Source organism: Physeter macrocephalus, chromosome 20 (genome assembly GCF_002837175.3).
Source record: "Physeter macrocephalus isolate SW-GA chromosome 20, ASM283717v5, whole genome shotgun sequence".
NCBI classification, from domain to species: Eukaryota; Metazoa; Chordata; class Mammalia; order Artiodactyla; family Physeteridae; genus Physeter; species Physeter macrocephalus.
The window spans coordinates 102,604,725-102,623,251 of NC_041233.1; the positions used below are offsets into that span (position 1 = coordinate 102,604,725).

The 18,527-nt window shown below is 37.6% G+C and overlaps 1 protein-coding gene across 1 annotated transcript; it reads right to left on the reverse strand.

The window, feature by feature from the left end:
• Positions 1 to 3,962: 3,962 nt before the first annotated feature.
• On the reverse strand, positions 3,963 to 13,118 carry FGF20 (fibroblast growth factor 20). Its single transcript, XM_007123748.2, has 3 exons — positions 12,833 to 13,118; positions 7,293 to 7,396; positions 3,963 to 5,086 (listed from the first exon to the last, which is right to left on the reverse strand). The coding sequence occupies exons 1-3, from the start codon at positions 13,116 to 13,118 to the stop codon at positions 4,841 to 4,843; spliced, it is 636 nt and encodes a 211-aa protein (XP_007123810.1). The 3' UTR covers positions 3,963 to 4,840.
• Positions 13,119 to 18,527: the final 5,409 nt, after the last annotated feature.

The following is an 18,527-nucleotide window of genomic DNA, read 5'->3' on the forward strand; positions in this document are numbered from 1 at the left end:
AGGTCTTTGATTAGTTTTTTCTTTTCTAGTCTAGTTCTCTAATCCTTCTTTTCTGTTGATGGACATAGTATCCTATGCAAGACTAGGGTACAACTTCACCGTACCAGCTTGTCCCAATCAACTGCACTTTGGGGGCCTGTATGTGGGGTTGCTTAGTCTGATGAGAAGCAAGGCTATTTTCAGCATTTATGGAACCATTTAACCAACTGTCATGGGCCATTTGACACATCGCATCCTCCCATGCCAGAGTGGTCTCTATAGAGAGAAGAACCTTGGTCTCAAAGTATTAATTATATCCAGTTATACATGACAATGGCTGGAGCCTGTGGAGAACGCTCAACCAGGAAAGAGATCAATCTGTTCTATTTTAGCAAGTAGAAAAGCTAATTGTTGCTAATGAAAGTTTATTTATATACATTCTCTTATCATTGCAGAAACTGTAGGGAAGTTTTGCAAATGATAGTTAACATTCCAAGCAAGAAAGAATGGAAAATGTAAGTTAATAAATGAATTCTAATATAACATTTAAAATAAAGAAGAAAGAAGATGACTAATGGGTGAGATTTTTCCCAAGCTTCCTGAGGATAAAATAAATTATTTTCAAAATATTGATTTGATAATAAACCAAATTATTCTTATCCTTCCATGTATGAATTAATTAATATGTTCACACACTACTTCCATTTAGGAGTATCAAGTGAAATCTATTCAGATATGGAATAGATCATTTCTTCAAGTAGTATAAATTCAGTAGATACAAATTGTTTTTTTGACATAGGAAGACATGCCAACATATAAATAGAATTAGAATGCAAGATATAGTGACTTTCTAGTTTTCTGAAAGTTTGTAAAGCCACTGCTTCAATCATATTTCATATCCCAAATTTCTACAGGTAGCTATCACCATAAAAAAGTTAAACTTTTTGAATTATGGTTTTCTCAGGGTATATGCCCAGTAGTGGGATTGCTGGGTCGTATGGTAGTTCTATCTTAGTCTTTTAAGGAACCTCCATACTGTTCTCCATAGTGGCTGTATCAATTTACATTCCCACCAACAGTGCAAGAGGGTTCCCTTTTCTCCACACCCTCTCCAGCATTTATTGTTTGTAGATATTTTTGATGATGGCCATTCTGACCAGGGTCAGGGGATGATGACTCATTGTACTTTTGATCTGTATTTCTCTAATGACTAGTGATATTGAGCATGTTTTCATGTGCCTCTTGGCCATCTGTATGTCTTCTTTGGAGAAATGTCTACTTAGATCTTCTGCCCATTTTTTGATTGGGTTGTTTGTTTTTTTGATATTGAGCTACATGAGCTGTTTATATATTTTGGAGATTAATCCCTTGTCAGTTTCTTCATTTGCAACTACTTTCTCCCATTTTGAGGGTTGTCTTTTCGTCTAATTTATGGTTTTCTTTGCATGGAAGTAACCTAAATGTCCATCAACAGATGAATGGATAAGGAAGATGTGGTACATATATAAAATGGAATATTACTCAGCCATAAAAATAAATGAAATTGGGTCATTTGTAGAGACGTGGATGGACCTAGAGTCTGTCATAGAGTGAAGTAAGTCAGAAAGAAAAAAACAAATACGTATATTAACCCATATATGTGGAATCTAGAAAAATGGTACGGATGAACCTATTTGCAGGGCAGGAATAGAAACACAGACATAGGGAATGGACATGTGGACACGGGGTGGGGAATAGGGTGTGGGATGAACTGGGAGATTGGGATTGACATATATACACTACCATGTGTAAAACAGATAGCTAGTGGGAACCTGCAGTATAGAACAGGGAACTCAGCTCGGTGCTCTGTGGTGACCTAGATGGGTGAGATGGGGGAGGGGAGAGGGAGGTCCAGGAGGGAGGGCATATATGTACACATATAGCTGATTCACTTCATTGTACAGCAGAAACTAACACAACATTGTAAAGCAACTATACCCCAATTTTTTAAAAACGTTAAATTTATATTCTTATTATATCTAAAAAATAAAGAAGAAATTTTGATTGAGTAGCAATATCCGTGGTGGGCCATCTTTGATCAGTGTATTATCTGTTTAAATTTATATGACTTCCTCCACAGTTATAAATTTAGACACCAGCAACATTTTGCAAAAGATTGGAAATACTTGCATAATGCTGGCTTTGGGACACATGCTTTAAATATAGGTGTCAAACACTGAACCAAAACTAGTTTTTCACTTTTATGGACAAATAAAAATAAATCGGAATTATTTTATTCTGAAGATTATTAAAATATTACTGCTAAACCATTTTTACTGTTCTTTTTACATTTATAAAAGGAATAGGTTTTGGGTTTTTATTAACATCGTTATTGGAGTATAATTGCTTTACAATGGTGTGTTAGTTTCTGCTGTATAACAAAGTGAATCAGCTATACATATACATATGTCCCCATATCCCCTCCCTCTCACGTCTCCCTCCCACCCTCCCTATCCCACAAAGTGGTCACAAAGCACTGAGCTGATCTCCCTGTGCTATGCAGCTACTTCCCACTAGCTATCTATTCTATATTTAAACCAATAGGTTTTGAGCTAAACCATTTCTCTGCCTCTTACCCTGTACACACGCAAGTACACACACTACCCCTGTAGCCATGCACACATTCCCATGTAGCTTTATTAAAGGTATCTGTGAACTCCCTACCCTCACCCTCCACATTACCATTAATTCATTCAAGTAATGAGAGGATGAATTAACAGGAATAACTCCAGAGAACATTAAAGCAACAGTTAGTCTTTCATTCAAAGTATGGTGCATGGTCTGGCCATCTCAAGCATCATCTGGGACATTGTTAGAAATGCAAAAGTTCAGCTCTTCACCTCCTAACTGAGACCTAGTTTAACAGATCTGTCCTTTAACAAGATCCCCAGGTGATTTTGCATGTACATTAAAGTGTGAGAAACACTGCTCTAGACTAGTGGTTCTTAAAGGATGGTCTCCAGACCAACTGCATCAATGGTACCTGGGAACCTGTTAAAAATGTAAATTTTTAGGCCTCACCCCAGACCCACACATCAGAAACTGTGGGGCTGGAGCCCAGCAATGTGTTTCACCAAGACTTCCAGGTTCTAACTGGTGACAGCTGCTTCCATGATTGTAAGCACATTCCCAACGATGACTGCAACATGTGAGGGTGGTGACATTGACAACTGCTGGGTAGGAGCAAATAAAACCTCAGACATGTCTTTAAGAACCTACAGGATTTGTATCTGTGTGGCTCTGTAAACTTATATGTGCCACTCTCCCAATTGGTCACTCAGCTCCAGCCACAAAGCTCTTTCTCACCTTAGGGACTCCAGACTCACTGTTTCCTCTTCCTTTAAGGCTCTTATTCTCCTCTTAGCCTTATCCTTTAAGAAATGTCAGCTCTTTAGAGAAGCCTCTGACTCACCCTATCTAAATTTATTCTCTCTTTTTTTCTGTGTCTGAACCTTGTTTTTCTCATAGAGCACGTCACAATTCACAGTTACGGTGTTCGTTAGTTTCCCTTACTAGACGTTGAGCTCCATGAAGCAGGACCCACCTCTGTCTTGATCACCATATTTTCCTTAGTGCCTAACAGTATCTTCTGTATAGTAGGCTTAATGACTGTTTATTGAAATAATGACAAAATAGCAGCTATAACGGAAAAGATAGCACACTCAGATAGGTAGATGGAGACTTACTATTATTAATGGTGGTACCACAAAGATGCATTCTTTCTGTGATCGCAGTGGATGAAAAGAAATGGGCTTTGCCAGACTAAGTCAAGAAAATAAGTAAGCATAAATGGCTTGTAATGTCCAATAATTTTCACCATTAGAAGTTCTCTAAATATCAAGCTTTTCTCTAGGAACTCAGAATTTTGTCACTTTAAAAATATGTTATATAAGTAGAATAACTCCACCTGAAAAGGAATGAAACCAAAACATAAAAATTAAAATGTTTAATTCCCTTTTTGAATGTGTGTTGAATTCAATACAAATTGATACAGCATTTTTCTAGGCCAAAGAAACCAATGTTACATTTAGAAGGCAATTGACTGCAAAAAAATATAATCTATGCTATACTTTACTTTTAAAAAGAAATTCAAGATCTTATTCTATGTTTAATGTGTAGCAATAATGATGTCTTCTTTACAGCCCAAGACATCACAACAAAGTAATGGCACGATAAAGAAATTTTTGTTGTTTTTTTCTCTTGTATTATCTTCATATACTAGTAAAAAATAAACTCTTCAATAAATAAATATATATAATAAATATTTGCAAACTGAAAATGTATAAATAGGTCCATCCTTTTTAAAAAAATGTTCCGTCTTGGTGTGGCATGTTTCATAGTCCATGTTTCACCCAAATTTTTTACATAAAATGCCGTAACCTGCAAAATCCTAAGAGGTTCTCAAAATTTATGTAGCAATGATCTTGGCCAACTATGTCAATACATCTCTTCAACATGAAGTATCTATTTTTAATGTAACTTTTAAAGTAAACATACTCCAGAGAGGCGAGGCACCAGCAGCAAACTAGGTGGGGTTCCCATTACCCACAGTTTAACAGATTTTCAGCTTCAATCTACAAGTGAGGACAGAGCCAGTGTACCCGAGGGAACTTAATCCACTTGTAAAGAGAGATCTTGATCTACTTCAAGTCAAGATATTTTCTGTTTGTTTGTTCTCAATATTCCTTCCAAATTCAGTCTCCCAGTGGAAAATAGACTCCATAACATTCTGAATGTCTTCCTGCGTTATTATTTTATGGTGTGAACTGTAATAAGAAAGAACAGTTGTAGTTTGGTTCTTCAGTAAAGACACTATCACCCTTCAACTGTACATTAGTAGGTCCTTGTACAGTTCAGGAACTCTTTCTGGATCCACTGGTCTAGGCAGGAAATGTGTAAATTTCTGATGTCTTTTGGATCTGGCACCATCTCTTGGAGTTCCATCTTTGTTAAGTGCCACAAAATACCTACGGCCAGTGTCTCCATGTTTATATATGTTGGATGAATAGGTATTATACCAGTTCTCTTCAAATTGCTCCCTAAAGATGCATTCAGAAGTCAGTTTCTCCTAAAAGAGAGAAGATAACTGCCATTGAAAAAGATATCTTTAAGAGAATTTCCTAAGAAAAAAGTCTCAACCCTCTATTTCTTTGCCTATAACTATATCCTTGTCAAAGAAGGAGAAAGGGTAAATTGTTTTTGCTTTGTTCTGTTTTCGTTCTCATATTATCTGGAATTCTTTCTCCCAGGTGACTCCATCCAGCAGTTTAGTTTACAGAACTCTAAGTTAAATGTCAATTCTCAATTTTATTTTCAAACAATAAATATTCTAAACTTGCCCATGCTCCATTTGACCTCCCTTCCATCACCATCACTGCCAAATAGGCCTGTAGTTTATCTTGTTCCATCATTAGATGTCAAAGTTCTACACAGCAAATCTCCACTACCATCTTGAAACATTTCAAGACCTTGCTAATATTCAAATTCATCAAATAGATATTACTATTAGGTAAATGTAGTAAAAGCCCAGTGATTTCTTCTCTTTTCAAGGTGGACTGTATATTATCCCAAGGGGTAGACTACAGTTGCTTTTTTAATCTGACACATACATGAAGAAGGAAGATTATGTGCATGTTTTTCTCTTTCAATTGTAATTCTACTCTTAGGAGATTACACAATGCATTATTTCTCTTTCTTCTGAGCTGACAGAAAGCCAAGAAAGGGCAAGTGTTGCCCTTAAAAGGACAGATATTAAGCGAAGTACCATTTACTGAAATATGATAACCGATTTTCCTCAGTGTATATTGATTCTAACTGTATATTGTGGTCTCAATTGAGATTTTAAGAAAAAAGAAGGTACCAGATAGTGTCATCTGCTAAATCATAAAAGTAAATTCTCTTTGGAAATAGCTACAGAGACTTCGACTTTAAGAAGGGATTTCACAGGAGAGAATGGGTAGGAGTGGCCCACATTTACACTTTAACAATTTTCTTACGATTATATAGCAACTGCGAACAAATAAAAAATGATACAGTGAAAGAGAAAGATCTACATAGTACTGCAGATTGAGGTTTTTTTTGTTTGTTTTTTTTTTTCCCCTCTTGTGGCTTCTCCCGTTGCGGAGCACAGGCTCTGGACGCACAGGCTCAGCGACCATGGCTCACGGGCCCAGCCGCTCCGCGGCATGTGGGATCTTCCCGGACCGGGGCACGAACCCTTGTCCCCTGCATCGGCAGGCAGAGTCTCAACCACTGCGCCACCAGGGAAGCCCCAGATTGAGTTTTATATTATCCTGTTGCTCTAATTCTCGTGTTGCTTTTGCTGCTTTGTCATTAAAAAAAAAAGGAAAGAAAAGAAAAGAAAATTTTAAAAAACCTTACACTGATGAAGTATTAACTTGAAAAGTTTACTGTAAGTTCCATATTTAAAACATTTGTAGTAGACCTACAGATGTGTGCACTTATCCCCAGTGATAAGTTAAAAACTGCCCAATGCAACTCTGAGTAAGAGCGTGGCTACTGTAATTATCAAGTCTGCAGATATGGTCCAACTAGTGTGGTTGCCATTTTCTGTTATTGTTTAAGGTACCTAAGATTTCATTCATTCATTTCCTATATTGCAAAGGTCAGCAAGTCAGTGATGTATACTTATCTACGAAGGTAATAAGGTAGAGAAAATTTATACTAAATGAATGTAAAGATGAAAAGAATCTAAAATGGCAAGAAGAAAATGCTCTCATTTTTCTGTCTCTGGTCCCAGGATAATGGGCAGAAAATAACTAGTGAGCTAAAAGCAATAAGGGTTTAGGGTTTAAGAAACGAAAGTGAGGAGACTTCCCTTGTGGCGCAGCGGTTAAGAATCCGCCTGCCAAGGCAGCGGACCTTGGTTCGATCCGTGGTCCGGGAAGATCCCACATGCCGCGGAGCCACTAAGCTCATGTGCCACAGCTACTGAGCCTGCGCTCTAGAGCCAACAAGCCGCAACTATTGAGCCCACGAGCCCGCGCACCACAAGGAAGAGTAGCCCCTGCTTACAGCAACTAGAGAAAGCGTGCACGCAGCAACAAAGACCCAACGCAGCCAAAAAGAAATGAAAGTGAGTTGCTGTACTACTGCCTAGACAAATGGAAATTTATCAGGATCTAGATTTTTAATTTCTACTTAAGTATGTTATTTATGTATTTCTTCTGATATGCATAATCGGTAGCTATTTTACTTATAAAACGGATAGTCATTATTTAATGAATTACAATAATTTTTTTTAAAATACGTACTGATCCATAGAGTTCTCCTTTGTCATTCATTCCAAGGTAAAGACCACTGTCCACACCTCTAATACTGACCAGTCCCACTGCCACACTGATGAATTCCAGGATACCTGAATTTATAAACAAAATAATGATTTGCATTTATTAAAGAACATACGACTAATGAAAATCTTCCAAAGAGCAGTAGACCAAATTGCTAAATATAATGATGCATGTGGAAGTCCTTTGTAAACTGAAAAGTGATGTACAGTTGTCATTATGATGAGCCCCCTATTTTACAGATGAATAAAACTAAAAATCCAAAAATTGTTCACCATGATAAAATGTTAAGGGTGTAAAACCTTAAACCAGACTGACCTGGGTTTGAATCCAGTTCAGTAACTTACTGATTGGTCTATGTAAGTCATTTGTCTTCTTTGAACTTCAATTTCCTCATACACAAAATGGGTGAAATGCTTCCTTACAGGAGAGTAGTGAAGACTAACACATTTAGGCATCCAATAAATGGAAGCTATTATTACCATAAAATTAGTACATAACAGAGGTGTTCATAATTCTCCTCCTTGATTCTATTAACTACAACCATGTTCTATTAATTGTTTTGCTTTGTTTTTGCTTACTATGAATCAAGTAAATTTTTTTCTAGCAGCAGCCAGTATACCTTATATGGGTGTATTAGTATTTTGTAGTTTATAAAGGGCTTCTACTTCTATCAGTACTTTCTATCTGGTCCTCAAAACCAACCTCCTAAGATAAGCAGAGAAGATATTATTATCCCATTTTACATATAAAGAAACTGAGGCTTGCTTAAAGACATGATATTTGTAATTAATAGGACAGATACTTGAACTCACATCTTCTGAGCCCTAATCCAATGTTTGTACTTCAACACAGTGCTTCTTGAGGACAAGACAGTAGTTTCAAAATTTACAGATTATATAATATGCTGTTTCCTGTCCCACGATCCTTAAAAATAAATGTTATGGTTCAAAGAAGTAAAAGGACTTTATAATTCATGAAATGTAATAGCCAAATACCAAGAATTTAGCATGCAAGTAGATTTTGCTTTCAATAACTTTCCAGAATTATTTTCATTTATCTATAGGTAAATTAGTACCGAAAACTCTCCACTCAATACTCTTAATACACCATAGTTAAACAAAAACAACAACAACAAAAAACCTTAATGCTTCCCTCTGCATCATTCTCTTTCTCTGCACACACTAACCTTTGGACTAACGTCTTTGTCTTGTTCTTCTCTTTAGACTCTTTGCTGAAAAAGTATATAGACATACTTTCTATGCTTGGAACTGCCTTCCTCAATAGCTTTCTACCTTCACCCCTTCACTCCCTCTTAAGTTCTACAAACAGTATAAATGTGTACCATTTAGCCTGACTCTTGATCTTAAGTCATTTCTTGATTTATTATACAAGTTCTTGTTTGGACACGTGATGTTCCCAAGGCCGAAGGAAAGTACAAAATCTGGCTATTTGCATATATGGAGGTCTCTGTTCTGTCCAGATCCTAATTCACTCTTTGGCAGAAACATGGATGCTTAAGCTCTAAACATAGATTCTTAAGAGCTCAGATGAGCTTTTGCAAACTAGTAAGAGATCATGTAGAGCACTAGAGCTAACAAGGATCTTACAGCAACAATATCGTACTGCTAAATTTCCTGTTAAGTGGCTTGAAAGAGTCACTGTCCCTGTATGAGAGCCTAAGGCAGAGAGGAGGTAAGATATAGTAGGAAGACACAGACCTCATAGGATAGCCATTATAATGACTGATATAGAGGTGGGAAGTAAAGGAAAATTAAATGTACTGCCAAGCTCATTAGTGAGTGATTCCTGTTAGAAACAAAAATATAGGCCCAAAACATGATTGGTAGAAGAAGATACATTAATGGAATTTCATCCAGATATACTTACAAATGTATAATTACTTGAAGTTGTAATGAATGTTACATTCAAACTGAGAAGTGTATTGCAGTTCACTTGTAACTTAATTCTCTTTAAGTATCTGATTTACGTTAAGATGCTCTTGTCTTTCAAAGAACAGGAACTGATTAACTGATTAGACTGTATAAGAGAACTAGTTTTCAAGTACAATACAAGATTCATTTCCATATAAATCAATTATAAAACAGATCTTATAAAGTATCCATTTTTCTTGCAAAACTAAATTGTAAACCACTTACACTTTAATTCTCATCTGAAAAAATAATGCCGTTATGTTGTCAAAAAATATGTAATTGTAGAAAGACAAGAAATTACATATATTCTTAGAATAATTATATTCAATAGCTTCAACTTCATTAAACGACATCCGAAGCCTCATATACATATAACAAGGTCGAAATAATTTTGCAATGGCTCATAGGGGCTGATGGGAAAAAGGTTATGTGTTTTTCATGTTCCTCTTAAAGATTTTAGCCACACTTTTAAATGCTGATCCTTTTTTCTCCACAAGGAAATAGTATACCACACAGTAATTTGTAATCATTTGATTCTTAAATGAGATTTGACAAGTCTTTCTTATTTATAATATGAGGTGGCAACTAAGCTAATTCTTTAACAAAGAGTAGACATGAAAAGCTTTCCTTAAGAGGCAATCACAGATTTTAGATAGATTTTCTAATGACTAGTGTCTCATAAAAAGACTTGGAGGTACTTTGTCTTTTTGGTATCATTTTCAAAGCCAGCCTTTTTAAAAATCATAATAAACAGCTGAGTCAACCCACAATGCAACCACATCAGACAAATCTATGGAGAATAGGGGAGAATAAAAGAAAGGGCTTTAAAGGAATATGTTTGATCTCAGGCTCAACTTTTTTTTTTTTAAGTAATGAATCCAGGTTTATGTATTAGGTAAAATCTTCCTACTGTACTACTGTGCAGGAAAACTCTATTATAAATACAGAGCTAACTCAGATAGGAAATTTTTTAAACCTTACTGGGACCTTTTCGTTTATATTCTATTGATGTGGTTTTGAAATTTTAAAACACAGTATTCTGAATTTTTTATTTAATCATAGCCAAATTAGTATAAATTGTCAAAAATGTTACTTACTTTAACATCTCAAATAGCACATCTTAAGCATTTTCAAAATTCTTACTTTGATGACACAGAAATGAATTTTTAGAGAGAAAAATAATTTCATAGTTAATAATCGAAGCACTAAAAAGAGAAGGCAAATATAGAGAGAAGCTTATAATATTACACGTGTTGTATATATACTTTCTTCTCACCGGCACTCTCTTGTTATAAATTATGATGTTTTAGCTATCACAGGCCACTAGGATGCACTCTAATGCATCCTAGAGGCTGTTACTCCTTTAAACTACCATGCTAATCTGGGTTATCTTTCCTTTGTGTAACAGTAAATATTTTGTAATGATAGGTACCTTGCACCATAGAGTGGCTTAAACCAGCACAAACATCAGTCCAAGTCATATTTTTCCAATTACTAAATAAGCATACAAAATTTTAGCCAAAAAAAATAAATTCTACTAAGATGGTCATTCTGATATGCAACATTTATTAAGGGATGAAATAAAATACCAGTTTAATGAATGTTATCAAGTCTATAAATATTTACTAATCTCTTCCCGTAGAGTCAGTCTTATAAAGAGACACAAAGTGGAAGAAGCAACTCTGGACATTGGAGAGATTACGGTTGAATTATAAGGGTCTTAAAAGTAGAATTTCCAAGCTTATACTATGTATCCCGGTGCGGGGGTGGGGAGATGTCTGAATATTACCTAAGCTTAACTTCTACTTGCTCTACTTATAGGCATTATCACATTTGCGTTCATTTCTAAATCTCTCTGGTAGCTGGAGGGTTTTTCCTGTAATGCAGTAATTCTTACAGGCAAGGGAACTGAGCCACCTGGTGTCACAAAGTTCTTTAGACTCATCATCTCAGCCCCCTCAATTTAGAAACTACTTTCTGAAAGTGACCCCAAGGTGGGCCACTAGGTCATGACACTCTGGACTCATAGTGAGTGGGAATTTGGAAGAGATCAGTGGAAGCTGCAAACATGTGGGTTTTAAAAAGTTAATTTTCTAAGCCTTTAAGTGCTACCAAATGACCACCACATGCTCATTTCTACATCTAGAGTTACAAATGCCCCTCAAACTGAGATTTACACTTCCCCAAAGTTTTAATGAGGACTACAAGTCAAAAAAAAAAAAAAAAAAAAGCCAAATAAGAACAGGGGTGAGGATAAGAGAGGGCCCTTCAGAGAAGAGATTCTCAAAGAATCCCAGTGCTTAGGAAAGAAAAGGAAAACTGACACTATATTAGGCCCTTTCACATTGCTGCTGACAGGTAAATGGCATCTTTAAAATGAAATACACTGATTCTCTCTAATGAAGTCCCAAGTTTGATGATCAAAATCCTTTGAGAGTGCTAGCCAGTTAACTCTAATATGATGAAAACTTCCACAGTGGAGGAAAGATTCTGGGCTGTTAGAACAGGAGAGCACCTTGAGAGAATCCCCTGCTTTAACCTCATCATTGTACAGACAAGAAAACTAAGGCTCAGACCGGTGAGGGCACGTGCTAGTCACACAGCTAGTTAGGGGGTAATTAACAATCGAGACCTTATGGTTTCCCAATCTAGTGTCTTAACAATCTGCCTTAACAATCATTCGGGGTTTTTTGTTTTTGTTTCGTTCTTTTAACTTCTGCTCCCAGGCACTGTTGGAGGTATTCTGAAATACGTCCCTTTGTGTTCCCACCCATATCTTCTTTCGCTTCCCCATTTCCTCTTACCTAAGGTCAATACCAAGATCTTTGCTTTCAGATTTCACAATTTCTAAAGAGGATCTTGGCTGAAGGACTGGGCATGCTCAGTAGCCGGATAAGCTTTTTTTTTTTTTTTTTTTCCCTCACCAAACTTTAAGAGCGCTGAGAACTGCAGGCAGGTGAGCCTGACAGCAGCGATGGTGCCCACGGACAGTTAATCTGTTACCGTTCCAGGTGAACATTTATGGTTCTCCAGGTAGACACGTAAAAGCTCGCACGCATCCTATGTTAGAGCTATCCTTGGAGCAGTAACCATGGGAGGCTCATCAACTGCACAGCTGCAGGGCAGGTTTAAAGAAGCGGAAGGCTTCCGGTTGTTAACTTTTGTTAAGGGGAAACATGAGAGGAAGCAGGAGAAAATAATAGGGATTTTGAAAACAAACACAAAAAAGCTGCCCGCGAGGTAAGGAGTGCGGGAAAGGCGTGGCTCCGAGTCCAGGGCTCGGTGCCCCAGGCAGCAGGAAGGGCAGGGCAGCCAGGTGCGGGCGGAGCGCCCCCCTTTCTCCTCCTGCCCTCAGCGTCTGGAGCTGCAGGCCTGCCGGCAACCGCGGCGGCCCGCGGGCGGGGAAAGCCCTCCGCTGCCTGCGCTGGCCGCCCAGCAGCCCCGGCCAGCACCTCGCACTGGAAGGGCTCCGGGGGCTGCCGGCCCCGCGCAGCCCCGACTCCCTCCGCGGAGGGGGAGGGAGACGCAACAGGGGGAGCAGAGGAGCGCGGGAGGCGGGGTGCCGGTACGTACCGAAGAGGCTGTGGTCCTGCCTGGTGCCCTGCACGCTGCCGTCGGGCAGGATCTGCAGGTGGAAGCCGGTGCGGCAGTAGAGCTGCCGGCGGCGCAGGATGCCGTGCAGGTGCGCCAGCTCCGCAGCCCCGGGCCCGCCGCGGGCGCCCAGCTCCGCCGCGCCCCGGCGCTCGCCCAGCAGAGGCGGCCGCTCCCCGGCAGGAGGCAGCAGGAAGTGCGAGCCCACCTGCTGGCCCAAGCCCTCCAGGCCGCCCAGGAAGCCCCCGACCTCGGCTAAGGGAGCCATGGGGCGGCCGGAGGGAGAGGCGGAGGATCCGGAAAACAAAAGACCCCCAATAAGAAAATGGAGCAGGGATGGGGAGGTGAATGGAGAAAAATTATAGCCAAACAAGCGCAAAAAAGCTAAGGCCCGGTTAGTCCCGTGAGGTCGCTGGATGAACTTTGCACTGAGAGCAGGGAGGCTTTCACTGTCTTGGAGCGATCTTCTCTCCTGGGGTAGGTGGGAGCCGGTTGCTGGCTTTGCAGAAACATCTATAGCTGCCGCTGCCAATACTGGGGCTGGGCCTGGGGCTCCAACTCCGCAAACGGATCAGAGTCCTGTGTACATACACACAGTATATATGCGGGTCCTCTTGACATATGCTAATCAAGTCCTTTCATGCTCGCTGGGGAGGCTCTGTTTGAAATCTTAAACCGGCCTCCTCTCACGTTTTTGCTCTTCGGAAGTGACCAGAAGGGGCCCTTGACGGCTCTCTATCCATGCAGTCGCAAAAATCATTCCCGCGCTTGGCCAAAGCTGGCCAGCAACTTCGGGGAGGCGCAGTCAAGGCCGCTCTTTGGGGTTGTCTTTGGAACAACCGTGATGCTGTTCTGCTGCGGCCGTGCGATTGCCTTTGATGTGAGCTCCTTTGCAGTGATAGATCGCTGCTAAAAGGAGCCCAGCTTGGCAGGTATATTGAAGAAGGGAAGGGGGGAAGGGAGGGAACTGGAAACGGGGGCGGGGAGGAGGGGATGGGTAGGAGGGGGAAAAGGAGAGAAGAGGATACTTGGACTCCTTGGGACCTGCTGGGAGCCTACAGTGGACAGGTGCAAAGAAAGGTAAGAGAGGGAGAAGGAAAAGGGGCGTTACCTGAGGCTTAGACCTGCCCAGACACACATGAAAGGAAAATCAAAGCTTTGACAGTTTAACTCACTAATTTTAAAACACTAATAAAATGTACAAGCATTACTCTTTTCTTTTATCATTTAGATGGCGGATTTTCTTTACATAATCAAGGTTAGTTTAGGAACACTCCCTCCCCCTTCCCAGGTTCTCTTTAATGTTTATCTTTACTCAGATAGCACAAGATACAACCAAGATTGCCTTACATCTATGTGGAAATTTAAAGTTGTGTGCTAAGTTTGTGAACTTTTAATCAACTTAATATAGTAACGTAATATAATTATGAATCTAGGGCTTAAGAGTAAATCCAAGTAGGCTGAAAAGAGATGGGTTACATTCTTATATTTGCCACGAATAGAAAATGAGTATCTGTAATAGTGTCATAAATGATGAGTGGGCTCTGGGGCCATTATCCAATCTAAGAGCACTTCCCTGTTCTTAGTTGCATTTTCTTTAAGACTAGATTTTTGGGGTTGTTCACATTTGAATTAGAAAAACAACTAAATGGAGAATGGTGTTGATTCTTGATGTGTTTTTGAGTCACAAAAAGTCGCTAGTAAAATGTGGGACTGCCCGTGCATATTTGTGAAATCAAAAGTCATTGAGGTGAAGGAGCTGGATACACATCCATTTAAAACTTAAAACTTTGGTTTTGTACCACTAGTTAAATTTAAGATCTTTAAGTTAAAATTTTTCAGTGGCAGAAGAGTTGAGAATCATTTGGCAGATTTTTGTGCTTCCCCTGAGCAAAAAGTTTTAGGGAATCACTAAAGATTACTTTTTCAGTCCTGTTTCATGGTCTGTTTAGCAAAGGCCTAAACTTGGGAGTGCAGATGGATGGGACTGCTTTATTTTATTTGCTCTGAAGGGATTTTGCTAATTAATTGGCAGGTGCTTTAAAGTAGGTAAAGTTACACCTTTTCATCACTACGGGTCCTAAGTACTGACCCTTGTGCAACCAAGTTATAAAAGAGTCCTTAAAGCAAGTGATTTACTGTTGATAGATATGAAATAAAACAAAAACACTGGCTAAAAATAATAAACAGATAAATCACTTTAGAAATGTACTCAGCTAAGTCTGTTTTAAAGGCTGTACCAAGTAAGTGTCATATTATTTCACTTTTCAAATAACAGCAATCTGTCTTGTGGTAGGACCCCCAAATCCACCATAATCAAGATTTCAAAGCACATCTGTGTAAACAATATCACATCAGTGGAAAACATCAACCAATGAGCTTTTACTTTGAACCAAATCTTAATTGCAGTGTTAAATCAAAGAAAGTTAGATCAAAGTTGTGTGAATCTCATAGCGGGAAAACTAAAGTAGCCAGTACATACACTGATCACTTTTAAAGAAGATACTTAAAGGTTTAAAACTAAGATCAAGTACCTTTTAATGAGCTTTGTTTCAAGGTCTAACTTCTGTACAATATATAATGCTGTTAATTATTCCGCAATGGTTATATAGCATGGTCACTTGCTCCTAGAGGCACTAGTTCAGTCTATAAAATATTTCCCCACACGAACAGTTTAAGTCCTGCTGTGTGATTCATATCTCTCAGTCTGTTTAAGTCTCTTGGGTTACATATATATGTATAGATATATATGTGTGTGTGTTTATACATATACATACAAAATAGTAAAATACAGAGAAATTTTACCCATAGTCACCAAAGCCCCAAAATTTTAATAATAAAACTACTCTCTCTGTACAACTTTAACATTTTCAAGTCCATTGCCTTACTTGATCACCACAATAGTGCTATGAAATAGGCACAATCCACTTTATAAAGAAAAAAAAAATGTCCTGGATTCTAGTTCAATGTTTAGTCCAGAGTCTTACATCCCAGGGAAATTTTCTCAAACTCTCTAAATGCCTCTCTTTCCTCTTTTGTAAATTAAGTACAATATAACTCCTGCCTAGTTCTCTATGCCAAGGGTTGCTATGAGACTTCAATGTAAAAATATCTAGGAAAGTGGTTTTAAAACTATAAAGTTTTCTATACATGTAGAATGCTAGAAACCTTCAGTTGGTGAGAAAATTTTTGCTTTATAATTTAGCAAGTATAATTTGTTTGAAATACAAAATAAATCTTTTTTCCTCAAACCAAACCTTTACTATGTAAGTTCTGAATGGTGCTTAATGCCATTTTATAAAGGGCCAGAATAGAAACAAAAAGATAAGGATTTCTTTTGTTTGCACTAGTCACGTGACAGGAAAAGATAACACTAAAGATTTTTTTTGCACATGCTGTGATGATATCATGGGAAGTTAAATAATTTTGAAGAGTGTTTTACAAGAGTGCATTATTCAGCTTTTAAGTATACATTGCAATCTAATCAACTTTACCTATACTTCCTAGAGACCACACTTGCCTTGCTGTTATACAAATATGTGGTACAATTTCTACTTCCACAAAACGTAGTTACAGTTTTCCAGGCTATATAATTCCTATATAGATTTTCAGCAAGCATAGTGTTATGAATCTTTGTTTTTGCACATGAAAAAGGAGTTAATGCCTTTGGTTACTTCTACATGTGTATAACTTGAGAAAAAGAAAAAAAGCTGATTTAAAAGTCAGGACTTATACATTCAATAAAATAAAAGTACATTTGCCCAACATTATCTATTATTTGTAATTACAAATTATTGGCAGCAACATAAATTTCCACACATGGGAAACTGAATGAGTAAATTATGTATACTCACACAGTGGAGCATTACATAGCTGGAAAAAAAGAATGAGTTAGATCTCTATAAATTAGCATGGAGTATTTCCAGAAAATACTATTAGTTGAAAAGAGCAAAGTTTTAGCATGCTTTATACATAGGATGCTATCTTTTCTGGAAGAAAGAAAGAAATAAGAAACTTTTATATATGCTTTTTTTCCCCAAAAATAAACACGGGATGGATAAATCAGAAACGAATGAAATTGGTTATGCTGTTAATTGTTTACCTGAGTTGGATGTGAATGGAGTAGAAGAGATGGGAAATGACATGTCTTTGAGAACTTTTTATAGAGTTTGGACTTTTAAAGAAATGTTAACGTTCTAGATCTTTTTAAGTCAAATAAATAAGAATGGGGGGGAGTGGAATAAAACCAGGAACAAATGAACCTAACTAAATTCAAGTGAATAACATAACCACACAGAGGGGAATGACAATATATTTTTTTAAAACTAAGTAACTTTCAAATACAGTTCTTTTACTGTATAATCAAGGTCTAAAGATAAAAATATACATAGATACTGAATTTAAGTTACAAAGATTATTTTTCTGAGTGTGTGGGGTTAGACTAGTGCATTATACGTTTGATGAAGAGGCTATTTACATAGTCTCAAATATCCCCTCACAAATTGTTTCTTGATCACAAAAAGAAAATAATAACTTCATTGTGGATTAATCTAGTAAATACTATCTTAACCACATAATGAAAGTAAAGAACAATAATGGGACAAACCAACACCATATACCTCTTGACACTCTAGGAAGGATATTATGTCACTTATTTGATGTCACTGTCAAAAATGCATCCTGCATCTAGTCATGAAGAGACATCAGCTAAACCCCAAATAAGAGACAGTCTACAAAACAACTGGCCTATACGCCTCTAAAATGTCAAAATCAGGAAAGACAAAGAAAGGTTGAGGAACTGTTCCAGATTAAAGGAAACTAAAGAGACATGAAACCTAAATGTGATGATGATCCTGATATGGAGCCTGAACCAGAAAAAACAAACAGAGACTTTATTGAAACAATGGGGAAATTTTAATATGGATTGTGAATTAATTAATAGTATTGTATCTATATTAAATTTCCTAATTTTGACAATTTTACTGTGAATATATAAAGAAAAGTATTAGGAAATACAAAATAAAACTTTATGGATTAAAAAAAGAGACATGATGTCTGCAAAATTATTCTCAAATGGTTCAGGAAAAATGTATATATGACTATATACAGAAAAAGAAGGAATAGATGATAAAACGGGAGTGAAATGTTAACTGAAGAAAGTGAGTATAGGGTATGTGGAGTTCTTTGTAGTATTCTTGTAAATTTTCTGTAAGAATGAAATTATATCAAAATTTAAGTTTTTAAGGTAAATTTTGAAAGTTCACAACTTAAATATTAGAAGCACTTCAGTTATAGGAGAGAATATCTAAATTCAACAGCTATTATGTAAAGTAATCGAGGTAAATCAGAATTCCTGACTTTGAACTATTTGCATAGAAGGGCCTCAGTCTGCACAAAATCTCAAACCTTGACCAGAACAGGTTGGATATTTTCTGTGGATAGTATTAAACACACGTGAAAAAAGGAATATTAATTGACCATGAAGTCACATAATTTGGGGGACCAAATTCAGGCAGAATGAAAATTTAACACAAATTGAACATCTTTGTTATTTTCTCCTTAGTTCCAGGAATGTCACCTACTGTAATCCAGCCCCTCTTCTCACTTTACCCACAGAGAGCAACAAGAGTAATAAACAACATAGTTTAACTTTTGCCTTGTACTTTTTTTTCTTTCC